This window comes from Astyanax mexicanus, chromosome 20 (assembly GCF_023375975.1).
Source record: "Astyanax mexicanus isolate ESR-SI-001 chromosome 20, AstMex3_surface, whole genome shotgun sequence".
Taxonomy (NCBI): domain Eukaryota; kingdom Metazoa; phylum Chordata; class Actinopteri; order Characiformes; family Acestrorhamphidae; genus Astyanax; species Astyanax mexicanus.
In genome coordinates, this window is record NC_064427.1 from 31,157,891 (window position 1) to 31,180,479 (window position 22,589).

Genomic DNA, 22,589 nt, shown 5'->3' on the forward strand with positions numbered 1-22,589 from the left:
TGAAGGAAAGACAGGTGAGAGAGGCTGAGCGAGAGAGAGAGAGGTTTTGAAAGAACAAAAGAGTGTTTTAGTTGTAAGCATCACTAGACCTTTAACATAATGGTGCTGCCATGCAGAAGAAAGCCTTTTTTATTCATGCCTTGCTGTAATTAGAATCTGGCAGCTGTTTTCAAAACTGAATGTAAATGTGAATAGATGAATAAAAACCTTTTTACACTGACTTTGAATGAATATTAAGGATTTTTGTGGCAGATAGAAGTTTTGGCGTGACAGTGACGATAAATACAAATAATAAAAAACAATCATCAACGTGATGAATCATGAAAGACTGGTCTTCTTCGTTTATGATAGAAATAGAAAGCAAGTCTTATTTCAGCAGCAGGACAACAGAAGAATCACCTTTTTTAGGTTTTCTAAAGAATCAGTAAATTGATAATTGCATTTTAATGATTAAAGAACATTTAGCATAATGTGTTTTTTACTGTTTTTTCTATATTTGTCCCTATATACAGTCATTGAGATATTAAGAGTGGTTTGTTGTTAAATATTTAATTGTAGAGAAACATGCCAACTCTTCTTTTTTTTTCTTTTTTACATTTAGACCTTTTTTACATAAAAACTAAAATATGCTTTATTCAGACTTTATTAGGCATTTAAAATGAAATAACTTAATAATAGTAAAGAAAAATAACAGATTTCTTCTTAAAAGAGAGAAATGCTTAATATATTGTTATTTGTTCAAAGGGCTTAAGTATTTAAATCTGTATTAGAAGCTCCAGAATGTAACTCTATTTACTCTTAGGAATTAAACATCCCCCTGAGGTTGGAGTGCTGTACTGCAGACATACCCTAGCTAAAGATTTTCTTTGTTAACAGCAAGTAGCTAACTTCAGTAAAGGTACTTAATTTAAGTTCATTTGTGAGCAAGCTCATGTAATACTAGAAACTAGATAACGAAATACAGGGTATTACAAAGCCTTGAGGAAAACGCTTGTCAATTAAGCTAGTTAGCTAACGCTAGCTAGTTAATAAGCTAGACGCTAACGTTTTCACAAAACAATTGTTATTAACTGAACAAGCAACTTAATGTTGGCTAAGTTTTAGCTTTTTAAAGTTTCTCTGCCTAATCTAATATATATATTCTTTATTTTATTACAGTTTTTCTACTGTGTTGAAGGTTATTGAAGGTTATTACAGGTTTTATATTGAATTATTTTGTATTAGCTGGGCCATTTTTTTACTTTATTACTAGTTAGCTTACCCTCACTAGCTTAGCTTCCTCACTTGCAGAGCTGTTCAGTAAAATTTTTCAGTAAAAAGTTTTTCATTTTTACAGTTCAGCACATTTGTAACTGTTATAAGTTTTTCCCTTTTTTTTCTTTTTTTTCTACTCCCAATTCTGACTGGGTTAGCTTTTCTAGAATTGAACATTTTACATCAAATCACGTGTAATAAATTATGTTGTTTAAACCATAAGCAGAAAAAAAGTCATTATATAATATTTATTTATTTCCATGCCTTCCATTTCTCCCCTTTTCTTTCCTACACATGCTGATGGACAATGTCTGTTCCTTTTCATCTGTCTGAGCTGCTTTGATATAAAGCATCAAAAATGCTGAGGTTAAAGTGTTCAGAGGATGAAAAGGAGCGAGTAGCAGAAAAGCCTCAGAAGAAAGTAACACATTATCACTCTTTTCCACACACACACACGCACCTGCACACACAAACATGGCTGCTTTAACACTGCACGCGTCGAGAGATATGTAAACAGTGGCATCAGAACTCGGATTAAGGCTCACAGAGCCATCACTATCCTCAAACACACATGCGAGCGCAAAGCCGTATCAGAATAAACACAGAAAAGGGGGAAATGTCAAAAGTGTGGAAGAAACAAAGCTTTCAAAAGGAAAAGGTCAAAATAAAGGAATCAATTAGACCAGCTGTCCCCTACATTAACACAGCCATCACAGGCTAAAGGTCCCAAAGGGACGTGGGGGACATGAGAAACACAAACCAAATACAAATCAACATAAAATGAACACTAACAAAAAAAAAAACAAGCAACAGCAAATGAACGAACACAGCTAACAAATCCCCATCTTCAGACAAAAGCTACCTATTTATTGTAATAAGGCAGCTGCAGACTGGTAGGCGATCATCTCAGCCCATTGCCGAGGCTCAAATTAGCTTTGCCCAATCTGCATGTGCGGCGTACGAGCCACACAATAGCGCAGACAGTTTTTCGAATACAGATTAAGCCCAGTCTCTGAAACCGTCAATGGGGATTTTCCACAACAAAATCCTTTTAAATCTATGACTAGGCTTAATCTGTGTCCAGAAAAAACAGCCCCTGTGTTTATCTGAACAATGGCCACACTGCTCCATTCAATAGACACCGTACCCTCCTGAGCTTATAAACGCTGACCTCATTGTGTGTAGGAGCCTGTGTGGCGGCGCAATTTCAGGCACGTGCATCGCCGTTCTGAAACGTCACATCTCATGAAAGGGGTCTAAATGTGTCTAAATGTGGCCTTATAACTCCAAGATACCATCTTTTTTTATGGCACTGTTTACGCAAGTGCACTGCTCTGGCAGGGTTCTTGACATGTTTAAAAATAGCAAAAGGAAGCCAGACTGAACTAATCCTTTTTAACACAGTGGTAGATAAATTAAAGAGACCCACAGAGATGTTTATCATCAGAAAAGGAGGGTGCGGTGCGACACGCTCAGCAGATACGCTAAAAGGCCAAACAGAGCAATAACGATGACAATCTCTCATTAACAGAGCATTTTATTCTTTAGTATTTGCCTCATGCATCCTTCATTTGGCCACAGTCTTATTAAGCACTGCTTATGAACCCCCCCCCCCCTCCCCCCTTCTTTATCTTTCTATGTCCCTAACTTTACATATTTCTCTGGCTCTTCCTATGTCACTGAATGGAAATCAGCCCAATTTAGCTCATTGCTAATGGCTGCTGTGCCTCCCACCCCATACCTAATGGCACTCAATCTATTCCTTCATTTGCAGGCAATAATTAAGTCTCTGTTGTACGAGGGCAAATGTGCACACTAAAAACCCCACTTTTTAACAATTAAAAGCATTTTGCTTGTACAATGTGGCTTTTAATTATTGTACACTAAGAGGGGTGTTGGGGACTCTGCAAAGCAGATGGTGATGATGCAAGAAACATTTCAGCAACGCTTAAAGGCTCTGTGGAAAAGATTGTCACAAGGAAAATCTGTTAATAGATGTTAAATCAATATAATGAACCTTGAACACTTTTATTTTTCGATCAATGCATTTCTTATAGCAGATTATGTTCTTAAAATACTTGTATTACCAAATACTGCATGCTTTAATATACTGCAATAATACTGTTATATTTGCTTAATTAAACTGCAAAAAATCAAGTATTTAGACTTAAGTAAAAATCTGACATTTTAAACATTAATTTAGCAGATAAAATCAATTTCTTTGTAAAGATGTAGAGAGGTAAATGTATCTTGAGCAGAGAAAAAAATCTCAACCTTGTTTATGTTGTTCTCTACTTTTTGTGTTTGTAGGGTGTTGTAGGGTGCATGCACATTAGTAAATTACGGCCGTCCTCAAGTGAGAAGAAAAGGATCGCCCACACAGCATGATGCATGGAAGACATAAAACGTTCAGGTGAAAACAGCCATCCAAATATTCCTCCACCAAAGGAATATTATACTATATCATATTTTTCGCACTATAAGCCGCATTTAAAATCCATTGATTTTCCCAAAAATTGCCAGTGTGCCTTTTAATCTGGTGTGCCTTATGTATGAGTTTTACTAGTCAGGTTGTAAGGAGCAGTAAAGCCATTAGTAAAGCATTACACAGGAGTTTCAGTTTAGTGCTCCAGCAGTTTTAGTATTGGCCGTTAACTACTCTAAGCTCTTTTGCCGTTCAGAGGTGAATATTACCAGCCCGTGGCCTGCTGCCAACCCTGGCTAGCACTGCTGAAGCAGCATTAGCTTGGGAAGCACCGCTAGCTAATATCACCCTGGCTTACCGGCACTGAGGGTTCTTCAGTGCAGCGCTGTTGGGCTTTATTAGCCGCTAACCACAGCTAGTGCTAATGCCTTAGTTGAAATCTGGAAATCTTAGCTTACTGTAAATAAACGGAAAAGCTTTACTCACCCAAATAAACAGTTTTCAAGAGAAAAATCTGTGTAGATTAACATCTAACTACTTTTGAGTTTAAAGGAGATGTTTTTTTAAGAATTACAGTTTGGTTTACTTAAACCAATGGCGAGATCTTCTGAGTTAAAAGGAAAACATGGTGACACGCCTGTTCCTTACTAGTGTGTCATAATGCGACTTATAATCTGGTGTGCAAAAAATACGGTACTTAAAGGGAATTTTTCCTCAAATTAAGTAATTTTCCAGTGCTTAGGATTCCCCCACCACACCATTGTTGTATCCAGTGTTGGGTGAAGGCTATCATGTGTTCTCTTTGAAGTTATTTGAAACAAGCCAAGCTATTAAAAAACATCACTGATGTTCAATGCACTTGAAGGAGAGTGGTAACTACTAAATCTGTGCTAAATGCTTTTCTGTTCAGGTGACAGACACCTATAGTTTTTAGATTCATGCTGAGTAATGGAGGAGAGGAAGGGCCATTATACTCTACCAGATGACTACAGCCAGCCACAGATAGCTCTGGTATTACCAGGGAGCGAATCTGCAATCTCTCTGTGATAGGGTCTAAAACATTGGAAACTTAATAACAATATGAATTAATATATCTGTTTGTTTGCCATGATAATGAAAAATAAAGAAATACAGGTGGAAGTATTGTTCATTATATTAGTATTTTGCAATGCTTTATTGATTCTCAAGCATTAATTATTTTAAGTATGTCAGCATTAGCTAATGTTCTCAGATGTTTTCACTGCCACGTTTTTTTCCCTAGACATTAGTCAAGTGTGTAATTGTAGGTGTTAGTAGCAGTGAAATTTATTTAGAACAAATCGACTTCATTAGTTAATAAGTTAGCTGAGCAGCTGCTGGGTCCTGCTAAAGCTATTGTCTTCAGGTCGATTGAATCTGTGCTGGACAACAGAAAGTCTTATAGCCATTTAGAACAGACAGGAAGGCTATAAATAACAGAGCAGTGGATAACACAGTTGCCCTCCATTTAGAAGATTGGAAGATCAATCATCATCCCATATTGCCACGTAGGAATATAAGTCGCTCCTTTAGCACCGCATTCACCTCCTTTTGTAAGTGACTGGAATAGAGTGTCTGTTTAATTTCTAACTTGAAAGTATTAAAAAGATGTTTTTGCAAATATTTGTAAATACTTTGTCAATAATTACTGATTACTAATTGAATTTAATATCCCCATGCATATGCAGAGTAATGATTGGTTCAACATTAAACAAATATTAGATCAGCAATTATTCCGGTGAGTGCTGTTGAGTCAATTTTGGATCAGTATGTTTGATTTTCCAGTGTTAGGTCAATGGCGAATACAATGTAAAAAATCAATGCAATTCAGTGTCAATCTATGTAGATTTATTGGTTTTTGAGTTATTTCAATCAGTTTGTATAGATACGTCCGCAGTTAAAGTGGAGATGATACATCATCTTTTACTCTTTTTTACTTCTTTTGTCAGTGATGTTCAAACCAGTCATGCCTGAATATGAAAAAGGAAAAGAGATGGGTAGTAATAGAATGTTTCGAGTGTTTTAAGTCGTCAGTAGAATAACAATAGTGCTGAACGTGAGCATTACGGTGCATGAGTCAGAGTCATGATGCGCAGATCCAAAAACAGCTGCGGGCCACGCAAACTATCTTTTGGACTTTTTCCCCAAATCTACTTTTAGAACTGTTGGACCAGAGATGGAGGGGTGTAAAAAAATGTGTGGAAAAATTTCACGACGCATGTATGTGTGTGTTTATCATTTTAGTTCTGGCAGAATGCTTTAGAGCAGCGATGTATGTTTGCATACGCAAAGCCTATAGGAGGTATTCAGATGTTGCAGTTTAACCAGTGCACTAATGTTCGGTCTGCTTTTTGTCACGCTCAGTGATCTGCCCGCAGCTATGCCGAAAGGGGAGTCGTGCTGGATCCTGACCATCCGTAATCAGATGTGAGAGGAGGACTTACAGCTGGCCGAGCTGCCAAACTCAGGCAAGCTTGTAATCGACAGGAAATAGTAGGTGGGGGATAGAAATAAGCGCATTGACACACACAAACACACACACACACATATAGCCACACACATACACACACATACTCACATACAGAAAACATACACTCCCTTCCTTTCAACACATACAAGCACAGACACACACAGATACACACCCCAGGCCACCACAGCATCTCCACACAGCGTGCAGGAGCAGCTGATATTCCTGCCACGTAAGCAGCAGGCCGGGCGGGAGCGACATGGGAAGTTGGTTATTATTGTTATCATCATAACTATTATCATTATCAGCCTCGGCAGCAGCAGGTCCCCTTCATCTGGGAGTGATGCATCATACGCCTGGGTCGAAACCATGAAGTGCCAGGAAGCGACCCGCACTGAATGTAAAATACAAAAGAGGTGGGGTGGTGGTGGGGGGGTGGCTTGAATCACTCTGGCACTCTTTCAATTTCTCCCTCTCCACCCCTCCTCCTCACTCTTTCTTTCTTTCTTCCTCTCTTTCTGTCTTTCTTCAGCCTTTCTGCTCAATTTTCTTCTTTAGTCGCAAAAAAATATGTTCCCTTTTCTCACACTCATCCCAATCTGCCTCCATTTCTCACACACCTTTGTGCACCTTCTGCGACTTTCATGTGTTCTTTTCTTTTCCTCACTGCAACTCCTTTCTGATGCGTCTACAATTTCTTCCTCTTTTTGAACACCGTATCTTACACACACACTGTGTGATACGCTTATCGGCACCGCCGCTCCCCACAGCATCCCCACGCCACCACTAGCTGTGCATATAGCTACCTATCACTTTTTCGCCACTAGCTGTGGCATACATGTCCTTCCGCTTTGGAGACAAAGGAATGCCACCTTTCTCCCTCTCCGAAACGCCTTCTCTCCATCCCTCCCCCACTATGCAAAAACCCTGAACCCCCACAAAGAGTTTTATCCGCATTTTCCAGAAGCTGACATCTCCTCTTATCTCCCTTTGGCAAATACACCATGGCTAAAATCAATTTTCCTCTTATTTGTCTTGTTATTATGGACCCCTCCTACTCCCCCATCCCACTGCCTGCTGCTCGACACAAAGACTGTCACAGTGCATTAACACATCAGACAGCAGTGGCGACTGGATGCTGCCATCGAGTGGCTCCTCTGCAAAACTGTGACTTGCTGCTCAAGCTAGTTCATATTTCAAAATATATAGAGAGATTTATCAACACAAAGAGGCATATTTACAATATATTTCAAAAATTAAAATGTCAGGCATTATATATGAGTACAAAAATAAACCCTTTTGCTTTTACATGTCAACACATACTACACCAGTCATATGAAATAAACTGATCTGTCACATGAATCTGCATGCATACAGAAATGTCTGTAAACACAATACAGGCACTGTAGTGTCGCTCCATGCAGATCCTTGACATAATTCAATGGCTAGTATGAGCTCATATGTTGTGTATACCATGTGTCATGTTCAATAGGGTTACACACAGTGCCTACTCCAGCCACTTCAGGTCTTTGTAAATACAGCAAATGACTGAGCACTTGAAGCAGCATGGCATGCAGTGGGAGGCAGAGTAAGAGCTTCATATTTTCTCCAGAGTTAATCAGGTTTGGCAGAATACTGTTATATGTGCTTCGCATTAATCCTACTTAATCTTGAGGTGTTTTTTATTTCTCCTCTGCCTCGCTAATCACATTTGATCAAAGATTAGCATCTAGGGACCATCACTAATTCCAGCATCAAAGTCTTTAATCTGCTGTCACAGTTTTTTTTAAAGGTACTGAAAATGATATATCACCTTCAAAGCAAAAAATAAATACATTTAGAAACAATGTGATGACTCATCTTGCAGCTCTTGTTTTGTTAAGATATTCTGAACTCCAAAAGAACACAAGGGCAAGAGGAGCTTTACTGCCGCATTATAACGCTGCTCCAGAGTTTTGACCCACTACATTAGCAAGATTGGTTTCGGCAGTTAATTGACTGGTATGCCTGTGCACTGTATATGTATGTTAAGAAATATTAATGCGAAGGAATCTAAAAATATATTATTATAAAAAACTAAATTTGTCAAAATTGATATGTTTAATTTAATCTAATCCGCTCTTACACCATGTGTCACACTTCACTCTTGTAACTAACTAAATATTGCCTTATTTACATCATTTTTATAGACCCTAACATAGAGCCCTGTTGCACTCCACAAATTGAACTCTAAAAACTGTTTAGAATATTTCACAATAATTTCAGCATTTGGATTATTAATCTTATATCCTGTATAATAATCCTAGTGTTCAATGTGCTAAACCTTTTATACATTCAGACTCTGATGGTACACTGACACTGATATGCCAAAAGTAATGAGATATGTATGTACATATGTTAATTGATCATTACCCCAAGGGACAGCTTGGAAAAGCCCACAACTATACAATTTGTGAGAAGTTATCTTTTTAGGGTGATTTCACACCTGAATTTTCAAAAGAAGAAGGTGTGAAAGGGATCGTGAACTACGGTCTGGACCTAAGGACCAGAGAAGTGTCCAACCAATTTGGAGGTGTTCCTAGTTACTAAACGACAGTTCTTCTGCAGTGTGAAATCACTTTTCTTAATAGTTACAGGAAGTTGAGCCAGTCTTTAAACAAACCGGAGGAAAAATAATTGGTGTTGTGCCGAAATCCGACTACCATTTACTGTAACAGTAGATGAACCCATATTTATACAGAAATAAAAGGAATCTGATGCTAAAGAGCCAGAATTCATCACAACTCCTGGCAAAGCAACTCAACAATGCAGCCTACATAGCTGATGACAACAAGATGTAGTAAAGTTATTTAGTCCCCTCACTAAACTGCAGTGTGAAACCAAAACTAACTGAATCAAATGTACATGAAAACGGCCTAGTGAGTTTGTACACTGGCAGCATCCTCATTGCATCATTGAGTTTAAATAAGGCTAGACAAGCAATACTGGCAGAATTCAAATTGATATATAGTGCAGGAGAAAGGTGTAGATTAAACAGCCCAGACTATTTTCACAGTTTTACAGTTTACTTCATACAGTCTGCTTGTAAACTTCCTTTAGGTCTTCTTTTGTACTTCTTGTTATACAGTGATGTTCTGCTAAAAGTATTTTTTCTCTGAATCATTTTGAAAAGTTTTCTTTTATCAAAGTTTAATGTATTGTTCATTTACATGTTGGCTTGTTGATGTAACCTAGAAAACTTATTAAGTTTCTATCTCTCTATCTGCTATCTGATGAGTCAAAATACAGGACAATTGCAGCTGTACATAAGACATCAAGTATTGTGGGTGATCTCATCAGCATCTCAACAGCATGTACCAGGCCACTGAGATACACGTCACATATACACACACTGTCCAAATACACAGTGGTGATAAGATCGAGCTTATCTTAAACTGTTCATCTTAACAGTGCTAACAAATAAGAGGCCTACAGATGTTTTAGTGCTTCTACACTTTTGACTCAGACTCAATCTCTGAGATCTATCCATCTCTGTGTTGTTGTTCAGTAGCTCCTATAAATTATTGAGTGACTTTCATGACGCTAATATGTAAGTTACATAGTCAAAAGAAACACAAATTGAAAAGTTTGGCCTTTCAATCAATCTCATCTGGAAATCTCTTTTTCAATAAACTCTGACTCATAGCTCATGAGTCGCAGACTCTCACTATTCTCACAGTACTTCTATTCGGGCTGGGTGCCGCAGTGCTCTTCAGGCTAATACAGCTAATCAGCTCATGAACAAGTCAGAAAACAACTAAAATGTGCAGAGCAGGGGTCTTTAGGACTAGGGTTGAGAAACAATGGACTATAAGTGAGGTGTGGAGATTAGAACTAAAGGGATGTACAGGATATCAGCATTGGAAATTTGCTTTGAATTGGCTTTTAAAAGTGGCAGTAAGTCTGAAATCATGACGCCACTTACAGCACAGATTAAGAATAGCCTAAAAGAGGTAAAGATATGTTGTGAATTTTACACAAAATAGTAATTATAATTGTAATAACAATATTGATATATACAACGCATTTCATTTTAGTTATAGAATATTATTAAAAAAATATAATACAACTAACAGAGTAAATTGAGATATAGTACTCTTGACATATTAATCTGGAGTTAAGAATAACTATGTAGCTTGTTCTTCCAGATTTTAGAGTCTACATTAGATTATGTTTTTTAACCAGCAAAGAGTGCAAAGAGTGAAATGGACTTCAAAAGTTAAACAGATCAGAAAGATATTCTCAAATCCAACATACCACTTTTGCATACCACTGTACAACTATACCTGGCTAAGACATCTGCATTCTTATTTACAGTGGCCTTAGGGTTCAAATAAAGCATATTTGCTATTGGCATGTAGAATATTTTAGATATAAGGTAATATGCAGTATATTCACTATTATATAATGCAGCTTTTCTATGTATTTTTGGAACAAAATATCAGAGGGGTGTTTAAATCAAAAGGTCTTTAGATTTATTTTTCATTTTGTCCATATGAAAAAGCATTAAAGAGCTAAGCTATAACCTTTAATGTGGCATTGTTGTAGAATTCCGCTAGATAAAAATGCCTGAAAGGACCCAGGCTCCTGTGAATGATTCATACTCTGAACGCGGCGTACCTTTTTATACAGCTTTACAAAGCTGCACAGTTTGTCTGGACCCAGATCGTCACAGTTAACTGCCCAGCGGCAGCTCACAGTGGGGTATATATCTCGCACGTGGCGTTCTGTAAAATTATGAAAGTTCCAAGCCAAGCTTCCGCCCTGGTTTTACCCTCAGGCCTCAAACCACCAGAGAGAGTCCGTCATAACCTTCACTAGCAGTGCTGACTCCGTAGCCACCTGCCACAGACAATATTTTCACAGCCTTTCAACGCTGACTTTCAGCATTTCTCACACATTGTCATGTATGTTAAGAACAAACAGCAACAACATTTGACACTAGTATACTAGCACAGCGCACATGCCTACAGGGGAAATAAACAGTTCCCTGATGTGTTGGTCGAATTTACACTGAACATCAGTCATTACATGCCTGAAGCAGATCATTAGAGCGTTCTGTCAATGAAGACTCAGTTCACTTAGATTCTACCATCCACTGACTGTAGCATTGAGGAAGACAGTCACTGCCTTCGAAAGTGTTATCTGAGACATTTATTATTATGCCATAATGTTGTCATAAAACCATCACTCTTCTTAATGAAATAGCATGAAATCCTATCGAGAGACAAGTCTAATAGTGTCGCAGTGATTAAACAAACAAAACACTGCTGATACCAAGTCATGCAATGCACATATATTTCTCCTCCAAATGAGTTTTTACTTTTCTCATACATATATATATATATATATATATATATATATATATATATATATATATATAATACACTTCTTTAGATTGTTGAGTCAGACTCTGCACAAAGACCCACAACCTCTATTTTTCCAGAAAATATTGTTAGAAAAACATAATACAAATGAAATAATTTAAGGTAATGTAAACAAAACTGAATGCATATCGATCATTAATAAAATATAAACCCTTATTATGTCTATCAGTCCTGATATTGTCAGTCTTCCTGCCATTAGAACTCTGATACACACACTAAAGACTCCAATTCCCAGCATGCACTAGCACCAGACCTTCTGGACTCTGCTGACCATGTAACGCTACGGCGTTCAAATTCGCCAAGCTTCTGATAGCCCACAGCTGGTCATGTTAGTATATTTACCCCTCGTTTTCAGTAGCTCATCGCCAGGTATTTTGTCTATTGTGTTTCTTTTGTCTAATGTTCTTTTGTTACCGACTTGTTTTTTGTATTTTTGACTACTCTTTTGCCTTGCCTTTAGTACCGTTTTTTTTACTGACCCGAATTTTTGTAATAGACTTTTTGCCTAGCTCTTCTATTGTTTGGATTACCCGTGTATTACCTCTTTTGCTTGCTCTCTCCCTGGTATGTTGTTTACTATTGCTGTGATTTTGTTACTAAACCTGCCTGTCTCTGACTGTCCTTGTAAGCCTTATCCCTCTATTAGTAAACTGTGTGATTGTTATTTGTGTGTTTTTGGCAGCGTGACAATGTCTGCCACAAAATGTAAATTATATAAATAGATTACAAGACACCTTTATGTTTTAATCCTGTATCAAAATATAAGATTCCTTCTGCATAAATTGTAAAAAGTCAGTGTAAGTATTCAGCAGTCTGTGCTGTGGCAGCTCTATGTCTACATAGGAAATTAGGACACAATTAGGTTACAATTGGCCTCTGTGATGTGTGACTCATCTAACAAGTTCACTGTTCCTACAATAAAGGGCAGTGGGTATGATGAGGTGTTGAGGTTAAGGAACTATGGAGGGCTATGCAGTCTATCAGCCATCCAGGTGAAGTCCTGTCCTCTTAAAATAGAAGAGTTGAATTGGTTTTAAGGGCAGCCCATCCTGAACAATCACATTTTAGAAACACTTGAACGTAACTGACACATTTGGGTGTTCTACAAGAGCAGTGACCTTTAGCACATATGAAAAGATTTGTAGGCAAGATGAACGACACCATTAGAACAGGGTGTCTCACATATCTCACAGCGAATGGGATGTTCTCAATGTGCAACTTCTCTACCAGCTCCTTCTTTACCTTCTCTGTCCTTTATGTATCTGCCTTCCACCCCCAGACTGTTTCCTATAAACATTTAGCCACAGCGCGAGTAATGATAATGTCAGCAGGACAAATTTTTTAATACAAGCCTGGATCAAGTGTACCTGTAATCTTTTTTATTCTAGTAGTTATCAGAAACGAAGGGTACAACAAATACATCTCAGATAATGGGAATATATTCAGTCTGCAGTATGTAAAGTATGAGTCACAGCTGCTAGAGCAAAGCTAGATTACTAAATTTCCCTATTTGTTATTTCCTTTTTTTATTTTTTACAATTTGTGACCCAATTTGGAAGGTCAACTACCCAGTTCCCAATCATATAAACTCCCACTATCACAAGTAACCAAAAACTAAAATGGTGATAACCAGCACACCCCTCCTTCGACACAGGTGAAGCTAGACAACACGACTTTTCAAACTGCTCTGATGCACCCTGATTAGCTAGCCAGTGTGTTCAGAGGACAGTGCCAACCCCAGCTCCAATACAACAGCCAACAGACACCTGTGCTGACCAGCACCACACTAGGAGTGATACAGGGAGGAAATGCCATCAACCCACCCCTGAGAGAACAGTTGTGATCTCTCAAACTCTGGCTGCTGATGGCAGGCAGCATGCACTGTGTAATAGAGGTAATTACTACCTCACTGGTCTTTTTGCACACTTTTTGCACACTGCATAATTTGCACACTGTCTTGTTATTTATTATTCTTTGTCTGTATTGTGTTGTATTGTCTGTCTGCACTTTTGTACTGTTGCACTATTGTTCTGTCTACACTGTGTTTATGTGCACCATGGTCCCTGGAGGAACGTTGTTTCGTTTCACTGTGTACTCTGTATATAGCTGAAATGACAATAAAAACCACTTTGACTTTGACTTTGACTGCAATTTGAACCAGCGATCCTTGCATCATAAAGACCTTCCTCAGAGCTCCTTCCTCAGAGCCATTGTCTCAGAATTATTGACCAGTTTACATATAATGTATGTAAATATATATATTTTTTTCACAGATTTTGATCATTGGTCATCCTGTAATTTCTGGGAGCACACGCTCTCATGGCCACACTCTGGATGTGGTGTTATCTTAATGGTCTCAACCTACGGGTCTTTGTTTTTCACAGATTGGTGAACCTCCATCTTTGCTTCTAAGAGACTCTGCTTCTCTAAAATGTTCTTTTTATACCCAGTCATGTGAGGTAGTTGCAAATTGCTTCTTTTGTAGCTGTTTTATTTTAGTATGACTTACTTTTCCAGCCTTCTGTTGCCCCACCCCAACTTTTTGAGATGTATTGTTTCCATCAAGCTAAATAATTAATGTTTTCCATGAAATTGTAACTTACTTACAATATCATTCAAAAATAGATTTGCAAATCATTTCATTCTTTGTCTTTACATTTTACAAAATCCACCTTTTTGGAGTTGTTTGTTTGTTATTTTCCAGGAGAAGAGATGGCAGGAGGAAGCACTATGGCAAAAAGCCAAGTTGGCAAGGGCAATGTGATACTCTGGGCACTGATCTGCTGTGAAAACTGCTGGGGTTCCTGGCATCCATGTGAATAGTGCCACCAACAATTTCAAGCAGTTGGCTCGGTGTCTAAGCAGATTCCTCAGATCTGAATCTGATTTGGAATATTTGAGATGTTCTAATCCATGTAGGACCCACCTTTCAAATTACAGGACTTAAAGATTTGGTTTTAAGGTTCTGCATTAAAGGCTAATAAATGTATATATGTCATGTTTTAGCCAGTGATGCACCTTCACAAAACCTACTCTTCCTTTCCCTTGACCTTCACTGTCTATCATTATCTGACAACAGCCCACTTACTTACCGTAAAATAAACTAAAAGTCAAATTGTGCCATATCTTGCCTGGCTTTAGCTTCAGGCCTTAGGTCACCATCATCTGACTGTGTTCATTATCAACTATCATTGCACCCTTGCTCACACAATTTTTTCACAGCCTTCCTACTTTTTTTTAGCATTTATCACACCTTACCATGTAGGTTAAGAAAAAACACAACTTCATTTTACAACTGCTGGTGCATTCATGTCTTTAGGAAAGAATAACCCGTTTTTAAAATGTTTGTTAGTCATTTAATGTAGACTGCTCTTTGAAGCATGTCTTACCAACTCCTTTTTGGTTATAACAACCACTCTGTTTTGTTCCATCACTGAAAATTTTTTGAGGAAGATAATTATAGCTCCTGTAAATGTATTTGAAATAGCCATAATGGCAGCAATGTCATCTTGGCCAGTACCATACAAACCACCACTCTTCTCAATGATGCCTCTTTCAATTTTGGGCTGTTTTGGGGGAACATAAAAAAACTTATACAAAGGAGTCACATTAAAAGAATTTAATTTAACTCAAGCAAATTACTTTAAAACTGGGCTGGAGGAATTGTGGTTCTCTTTTTCTCCTGAAAGTGCTGCTATTATACACTTGAGCAAAGATTATTAGAACTTGATACAAAGTAGTTAGGTAGCCCTAACTCAACACCTCAACACCTATAACCTCTGTGCCATCTTTTCATCTCAAACACAAGCATATTTAAAGAGTGAATACTAATATAGCAAACATACAGTCGATACTCACAACACAATTAGCAGATTTTTGAAATTTGTAACATTTTCTCATTGAATTAAATGTGAAAGAGCTTTTATTTTAAGATTATTCTTAGACAGTCAATCAAGCATCACACTGAGCACTCTCTCTTCATGTCAAGATGTTCTTAGTGCTGAAATGCTTTTGGGAATGCAGGCCCTGTTCAGTAGCGTAATTATTTCACCATAAAGATGTCAGAACTGACAAAAATACCCGACGCTTACACATATAAATGTTGGTTAAACAGATGGTTTAATCAAACAAATAAACAAGAGAAAAATGAAAAATAACAAACCAGACATGGTCATGACTGAGGTGAAGTTGTAAATGATAATCAAAAGTCTTAAAACCAGTACAACAATCAGAACCAGGGAGAAGAACCAAAACAGCAAAGGCAAACAGCAAAACAAAGCAACAAACAGGAACAATATATAACACTCAGTATGCAACTCCAAGGGTATGTTGGCAATAATTCTCAAAGTAAGAGTGAAAACAGAGGGGTATATATACACAGGTAAATGAGTTTTAACAGGTGAACAGAGTTTAGAAGGCATTCCACTTTGAACAGGGAAACTGTCTCTGAGTGGTGGAATGTAAGCAGGTAACAGTGGAACGTGTATCATGGGAAGTGGAGTCTCTGAAATCTACACAAATACAATGAAAGCCTAAAAGCATGACAAAAGCACAAAACAGCAGAGACTAGACACTGTGCAATGGACTCGTAGCAACAATAATTGTTGTTCATTCATTACCAGGGAATTACCAAGACAACAATAAACAGGTCAACGATCAATGTATAAAGTGTCTGGGTGCAATAATGTAGCAGATAAAATGCAGGTCAGAATTGGAGAAATAGAGTGATGATATATCAGCACAGTATGAATTTGTGAAAGTGTCAAGACATATCTCTTTAGCTGTTAATCTGCCTGTGGTAAGAAGCCATTCATTATTCATTATTAAGACTCTGGGGAAACAACTGTCCTGCTTTGGAGTGCATCTAGAAACATTTGGAAATGAGCATGAGGAACAGAGGGATGAGCAGTAACTTGGGAAATGGGGCAATTTATTTATTTCGAACATTATGTTGACTACTGATGAACTGAGCCAATCATATTGCTCGTATTCATCACCCCCCTAATGCTGCCGAGCCAATCGCAGCTGCTGCAAAGAGACAGCAAATGTACTGCAGTCCCACCCATTTAATTGCGTTAATTGTGGATGTTTAAACACCTGCTCATTACAAAGATACAATGAATCGTATAATCTGACGATACTTCCTGCATAGGCTGTGATGGTAATTATTGCCATTGTTTTTTTTTTTAGTTTTAATCTTTAAGTTTTGAAGAGCAGTTTATAATAATACTGTAATAATTGCAAGCAGCTGAAACAAAGCATATCCTCTTTAAAACACTTCCGTCTTGGATAACATACTCTCAGCTTCTTTCGTCTCTGGTAATTTGAATAGGCAGGAAAATGGTGTCACAGAGGAGAATCAGTAGGAAAAAGTGGTAATTTTTAGGGTTTCTAAATGCACCCTTGGTGGCTAGCATGTTTGCTTTTCTGAACTGGAGTCTTGGGTTCAAGTCCCCATCTAGGTGAAGTTTCCATGTTTAGGTTGCTTGTTTCATGTGCTCAGTTTTAGTTTATTTCTTGTTTTATTAGTTAGTCCTGTTTTTTATTTCCTGTTTTTTTTCTGTTCATTTTGGTTCCTTAGTTTAATAAATACTTGTATTCGCATCTCCCTTGCTGTGCAACCCTGACAGTTAGTCTAAATTAATCTGGTTTGTGTGAATATGTGTATGCCTGTGTACCCAAATACTAAGTGCCACTTCATCCTGGGTCAGCGTGGTTGGTTCCGGTTAAAAAAAATATGCGACTGGCTGTTGGTTCTTACAAGTATGTGTATTTCTTGAAGGAAAAGGATTGTATCATGAGTCTTCATTATAAGCTTCATTGGATTCTAGAAAAACACTATATAACAATAAGGAATAATAAGAATAAGCATGTACATAAAGCAGTGAACAGGTTATTAAGTGTGTCTGAATACTTTGTATTTAAATAATTGTAACAGATGACACAACTAACTGGGAGAAATGCTTTTAACATTTTGCAGCAACAGCAGAGCCAGTCACTGCTGTTTTTTTTACCACAGTCAAATATATCATACATAAAGCCTTTTAGTTACAGCACACTGTTCTCACTGGTCTGATTCATTTGGGAACTGAAAAGCTGTTAAACTTAATGCTTATTAAAACTGAGTCATTTTTGGTTTAAATGTCCCTGAACAGTTAACATTTCTGTGAAACAAATTTCAAAAACCTATTAGTCTATTTCTAACAGTGCAGACAAATATAAATAAAGGTTGGCTGAAGTTGGCAATCTGTATTGACAAGCTGAGGCTATTTTAATTAAACAGTTTGTTTTCTGGTGATTAAGCGCTTCTCAAGTTGTGAAAAATGTTTATTAGATTGAATAATGAGGCTTTTTAAAATGAATCTGAAAATGAGTAATTTAATACTTAAAGCTTAGACTGATTTGAAGTGAAAAGCTACATAAGTTGTAACTAGGATGTGGTTATTGTCTTTGTTTTTGCAGATTTTAATCATAATTTCATGATAAATGGACAAAAAGAAATACTCTAAAATGTCTCCAAAGTTACGTCCAATGAAGTTTGGAAGGTTTTGTCCTTATCTTAAAGCTGGAACTTTGGAGGTACTAAACTGTTTGCTAGCCTGTTTTCAAGCACCATCTTAAAAACATTAGACATTAAATTATAGCAAATTTTCCTTTTGTTATGTGAATTTAGTAAGTATTACCAATATAAGAAATTAGAGAATGTAGGAAAGCTTCAAGAACTTTATGATATTTATGCTGGATGTAGCTGCTAAATCTACACCAACCTACAATGAGAGGACAACAGAACAACAGAATAGAGTGTTCTGAACAGTTGAGGAAGATGGAGAAGAAGTAGATTGAAGAGTTGCAAAAAAAGAAAATGGACAGGAATATTCAAAGCAAGAAGTGAGAGAAATTTTAAATGAAAAAAATATACTAAAAAGCAATGGAAAGAAAAAAATTCTCAATTTTTCGAAGGTAATGGAATGTGGAACTGTGTTTAAACATTAGGCATGTTGAGTTGTACTCAAACTCTAAATATTTTTTCCTCTGTTTTTTTTTTTTTCTTATTACCTTATGGTTAGATTACATATGGTTAGATATTAGGCCTATCACATTTTCAGTATATGACGTGTGTGGGCATTTTACCTTAAAAAGGTTATGAAAGACTTTAAAAGAAATTGTGCATTCACAGAAAATATAGTTCAATTTAACAAAAAAAAAACTACAACATGTGTCGTTTTGGTGATTAATTTATCAACTATGGTCTTAGTGCTTTCTCTGGCGCCTCTCATTTTCTATATCTCAGACTCAGATCAAAGGCTAAATCACTTACGTCACATACTCCACACTATGAAGGTAGATGACGTACACTGGAACAGTCCACTTTGTCAACACTCAGTCAATAAACTGTTATAGTCCCAGATTTCTAAATAATCAAGAACTAGATGATGTGATTAGCGGAACTAATCCAAACCGACATTCCATTCATGCTATCTTTCATTTATATCTACTTCTGCCATCACCGTGCCCTGTATCTTTTGTCAACCTCCATACACAGCTCTGATAAGAGGTGAAGGTTCGCTTTCTGTTCTGTTTCTGACCTGCAGGTGTGACAGACCAGTGATTGTTTGGACTTTACAAGGGTGACATTGTCATCTGTTTCATCTCTAAACACAGGGCTGGTGTGAAAAGCAATGATGTCTGCTATCTTGCACAGCAGATAGTTCAAGTTTGGACGTCCTATGTCTGATGACACAGAGCATGTTCTGCACAAAATATACAGCATCTGCACATAAAAAAAAATACAGCCTGGCTCAAGGAGAAGGAGAATGGTGGCTCCCCATTTAGTAGAACAATACATTAAGACATGCTAAACTGTGGCCCTGGGGTGGAGTATGTCCACTTTTGGACAACGTTGTGACAACTTTGTTGATAAAAACACAAACAGTGCAACCTGTAAATAAGGTTGTATTAATGCTGTAAGAAACTATACAATGTTGTAACAACATATCGATAAAAACATAAACAGTGCAACCTTTGGATAACGTTGTAGCAACATTGTAAAAAAGTAGATACCATTGTGAGAATGTTTATGAAACAAACTTTTGAACAACATTGTAGTAATTCTGTAAGAAATCAGACAAAGTTGTGACAATGTTGTTGATGAAACACACAGAGCAATTTTTAAACAATGCTGAGGCAAGGTTTATGACAATAAACAACATTCTGACAATGTTGCTGATGAAACAAACAGTGCAATCTTGGGTCAACGTTGTAGTAATGCTGTAAGAAACTAGACAATGTTGTAACAACTTTTTGATAAAAACATAAACAGTACAAACTTTTGATAACATTGTAGCAACGTTGTAAGAAAGTAGACAACGTTTTGACAATGTATTGATGAAACAAATAGTGCAACTTTTGGACAAAGTTGAGGCAAGGTTTAGACAGTAGACAACAATGTGAGACAAGGTTTAAGACTGTAGACAACATTGTGACAATGTTGCTGATGAAACAGACACAGTGCAACCTTTGGACAACGTTTTGAGAACTTGTTGATAAAAAACATAAAGAGTGCATCCTTTTGATAACCTTGTAGCAACCATATGAAAAAGGTTGTGACAATGTTGTTAATGAAACACAAACAGTGCAACCTGTGGACAGTGTTGTAGTAAGACTGTAAAAAACTTGACAGTGTTGTAACAACTTCTTGATAAAAACATAAACAGTGCAAACTTCAGCTAACATTGTAGCAGTGTTGTAAGACAGTAGAAAACGTGACAGTGTTGTTGATAAAGAAAAAACAGTGCCACCTTTGGACCATGTTGTAGTAATGCTCTAATAAACTAAAAAACGTTTTGATGAAACTTTATTGATGAAAACATAAACATTGCAATCTTCTGATAACATTGTAGCAATGTTGTAAGACAGTAGACAAAACTGTGATACAAACAGTGGAACCACTGAATAACTTTTTGACAACTTTGTTGATAAAACACTAACAGTGCAACCTTTGGACAAGGAATGCTGTAAGAAACTAGACAACGTTGTGAAAAAAAAATGTAAAAAGTGCAATCTTTGGATAACATTGTAGCAATTTTGTAACAAAGTAACCGTGTTGATAAAAACACAAATAGTGCAACCTTGTGGACAACGTTGTAGTAATGCTGTAAGAAACTAGACAACGTTTTAACAACTTTTTATGTGTTTGTTGGAATATATTGCTTGGGTATTTCATTAATTATTGAAGTAAGATAATGGCATTTTCAGATACTCTGTGTAAAATTGTTACTCAGACCCTAGTTCTTGTAGTAATGGAGGAGAGCAGACTGTGGAGGTAGGGTTAAGCTGTGAAGCTGCTGTTGGGGGAGTGACTCTCCTTGTGTCAGAGACCGAGTTTCAGCGCTGTGTGCTGCTAGTGCTACTGTAGGAGGAGGAAGAAGGAGAAAGAGGACGGAAACTCAGGCAGGAAAATGCATATAAGTACCCTAGAACACCCCAGTCAGACTGTATTACTGTACTGTAGATGTATGGAGGGGTCTGGGGTCTATTTACACTCCTGTAGAAGAGCATTTAGAGAAGGGATGACTGAGGCGCGAGTTCACAGGTTTGTTTATAAGTTAGGTAACTAGCGTTAGTTACTTAGTATTTTGCTGTTATGTAACGTTAGGTTAACTAACCTACCCCAGCTTAGTTAATAAGTTACGACTGATTAATGGATATAAAATGCACCGTGTCGCCTGTTAACCTGCCTTTCTGCAGGACTGAAGGTCTAACGATCAAAGTCCATGTTAGTGAGACGGTAGAAATTGTGTTAGTTTTGCACTCGGTCCAATATGGCGAATATAGTTGTCAGGATCTGCAGAGGATCAGACTCGTGACAGGAAAAAGCCGATTTCTGCGGTGACCTTTCAGTTTCTCGTCCTGACAAGTAAGCAAAGGTTAAAAAAAGGCTGGTTATATTAGTAAAAGTCTTATGTAGAGTGTTTTGTGACAGAAAAACTCGTTGAAATAGAATAAAAGTCAGTCAGAATGCGTTTTTGGCAATTTTGGGTAGATAAAAATTTGAAAGGTTTGGGAGACTAAAGTTAACAGATGAATTAATCTAAATTAGCTAGATTAGATTAACACTGGTCTCTGGTTTCTCTATGGACTTAATCACTGTGTACATTTATGTAGTAATTAATTTCAGCTCACCTGATTTAACTATATTTATAATTTAATCCTTTGATGTGTAACATTGATAAAAAGTGACCCAATTGAGTTTTAATTTTCCATATCTTTGCAATAACATAAGCTATTCATTCAGTATTTAAGGTTTTCCTCAATTAACTTTTTTTCATTATAGTACATCCTTGTTTTATTTTTTATCCTGTCCTACTTTTTGAATACACATGGGTCAAAAATGTCCATCTCCTGATATATACATTAATCATATATTTGTTATATTTTATACTTGGATTTTTACGTAAAATTAATATAGATTTGATTTGTTGGTGCTTAGTCTATGAAGAGTTATAACGCAAATTAATTAGAATGTTTTTAAAATTTTCTGTATGTTATTTTTTGTAATTACAAAAAATATAGCTATATTTTATATCTGTTCCAATGTTCTGATCAACACAGATCCAATATAAAACATGTGACCTGCACTCAGTGAAAATAAAATCAATTAATAACACAAAAAATTCTAATAAAATATAAAAAATATATAAAATAATTACTTGATAATTTAAGTAAAAACGGTGACCTTTATATAACAATCTTACACATCGAAGATCCATTGACAGTTCTATTTCTAGATTTTACTATGAATAACTTGTACATTAAAAATATGTTTTCTTAGCAGAAGCCAAGCTCATAAACATGTCAATGAATCAGAACAGAGCAAATTTTAACAATAAAACAACAGACAATAAACCATTTCTGCTTGTTTTAAGCCAAGGCAAAATGTCTGCTTCAACATACAGAACCATACATATGCGGTTTGGTTTTTGAATGCAGCCATTCACAT

At 36.8% G+C, this 22,589-nt stretch overlaps 1 protein-coding gene across 6 annotated transcripts in view; it reads left to right on the forward strand.

Moving 5' to 3' along the window:
* The window catches only part of LOC103024073 (uncharacterized), a 37,793-nt gene that overhangs the window by 9,332 nt on the left and 5,872 nt on the right, over nt 1–22,589 (forward strand). Inside the window, exons 2-3 of one of the 6 annotated variants that reach the window (XM_049468657.1) lie at nt 3,565–3,667; nt 6,062–6,194. The exons of 1 other annotated variant lie outside the window; for it this stretch is intronic. Coding sequence is in view for 1 of the 5 variants with exons in the window: in XM_007236198.4 (XP_007236260.3) it covers nt 21,506 (1 nt within the window). In the remaining 4 variants the exon portion in view is untranslated. Of the gene's footprint in view, nt 1–3,564; nt 3,668–6,061; nt 6,195–20,959; nt 21,507–22,589 lie in introns of those variants that run through there. 4 more of the 6 variants (XM_007236198.4, XM_049468658.1, XM_007236199.4 and 1 more) reach the window with 4 other exon arrangements.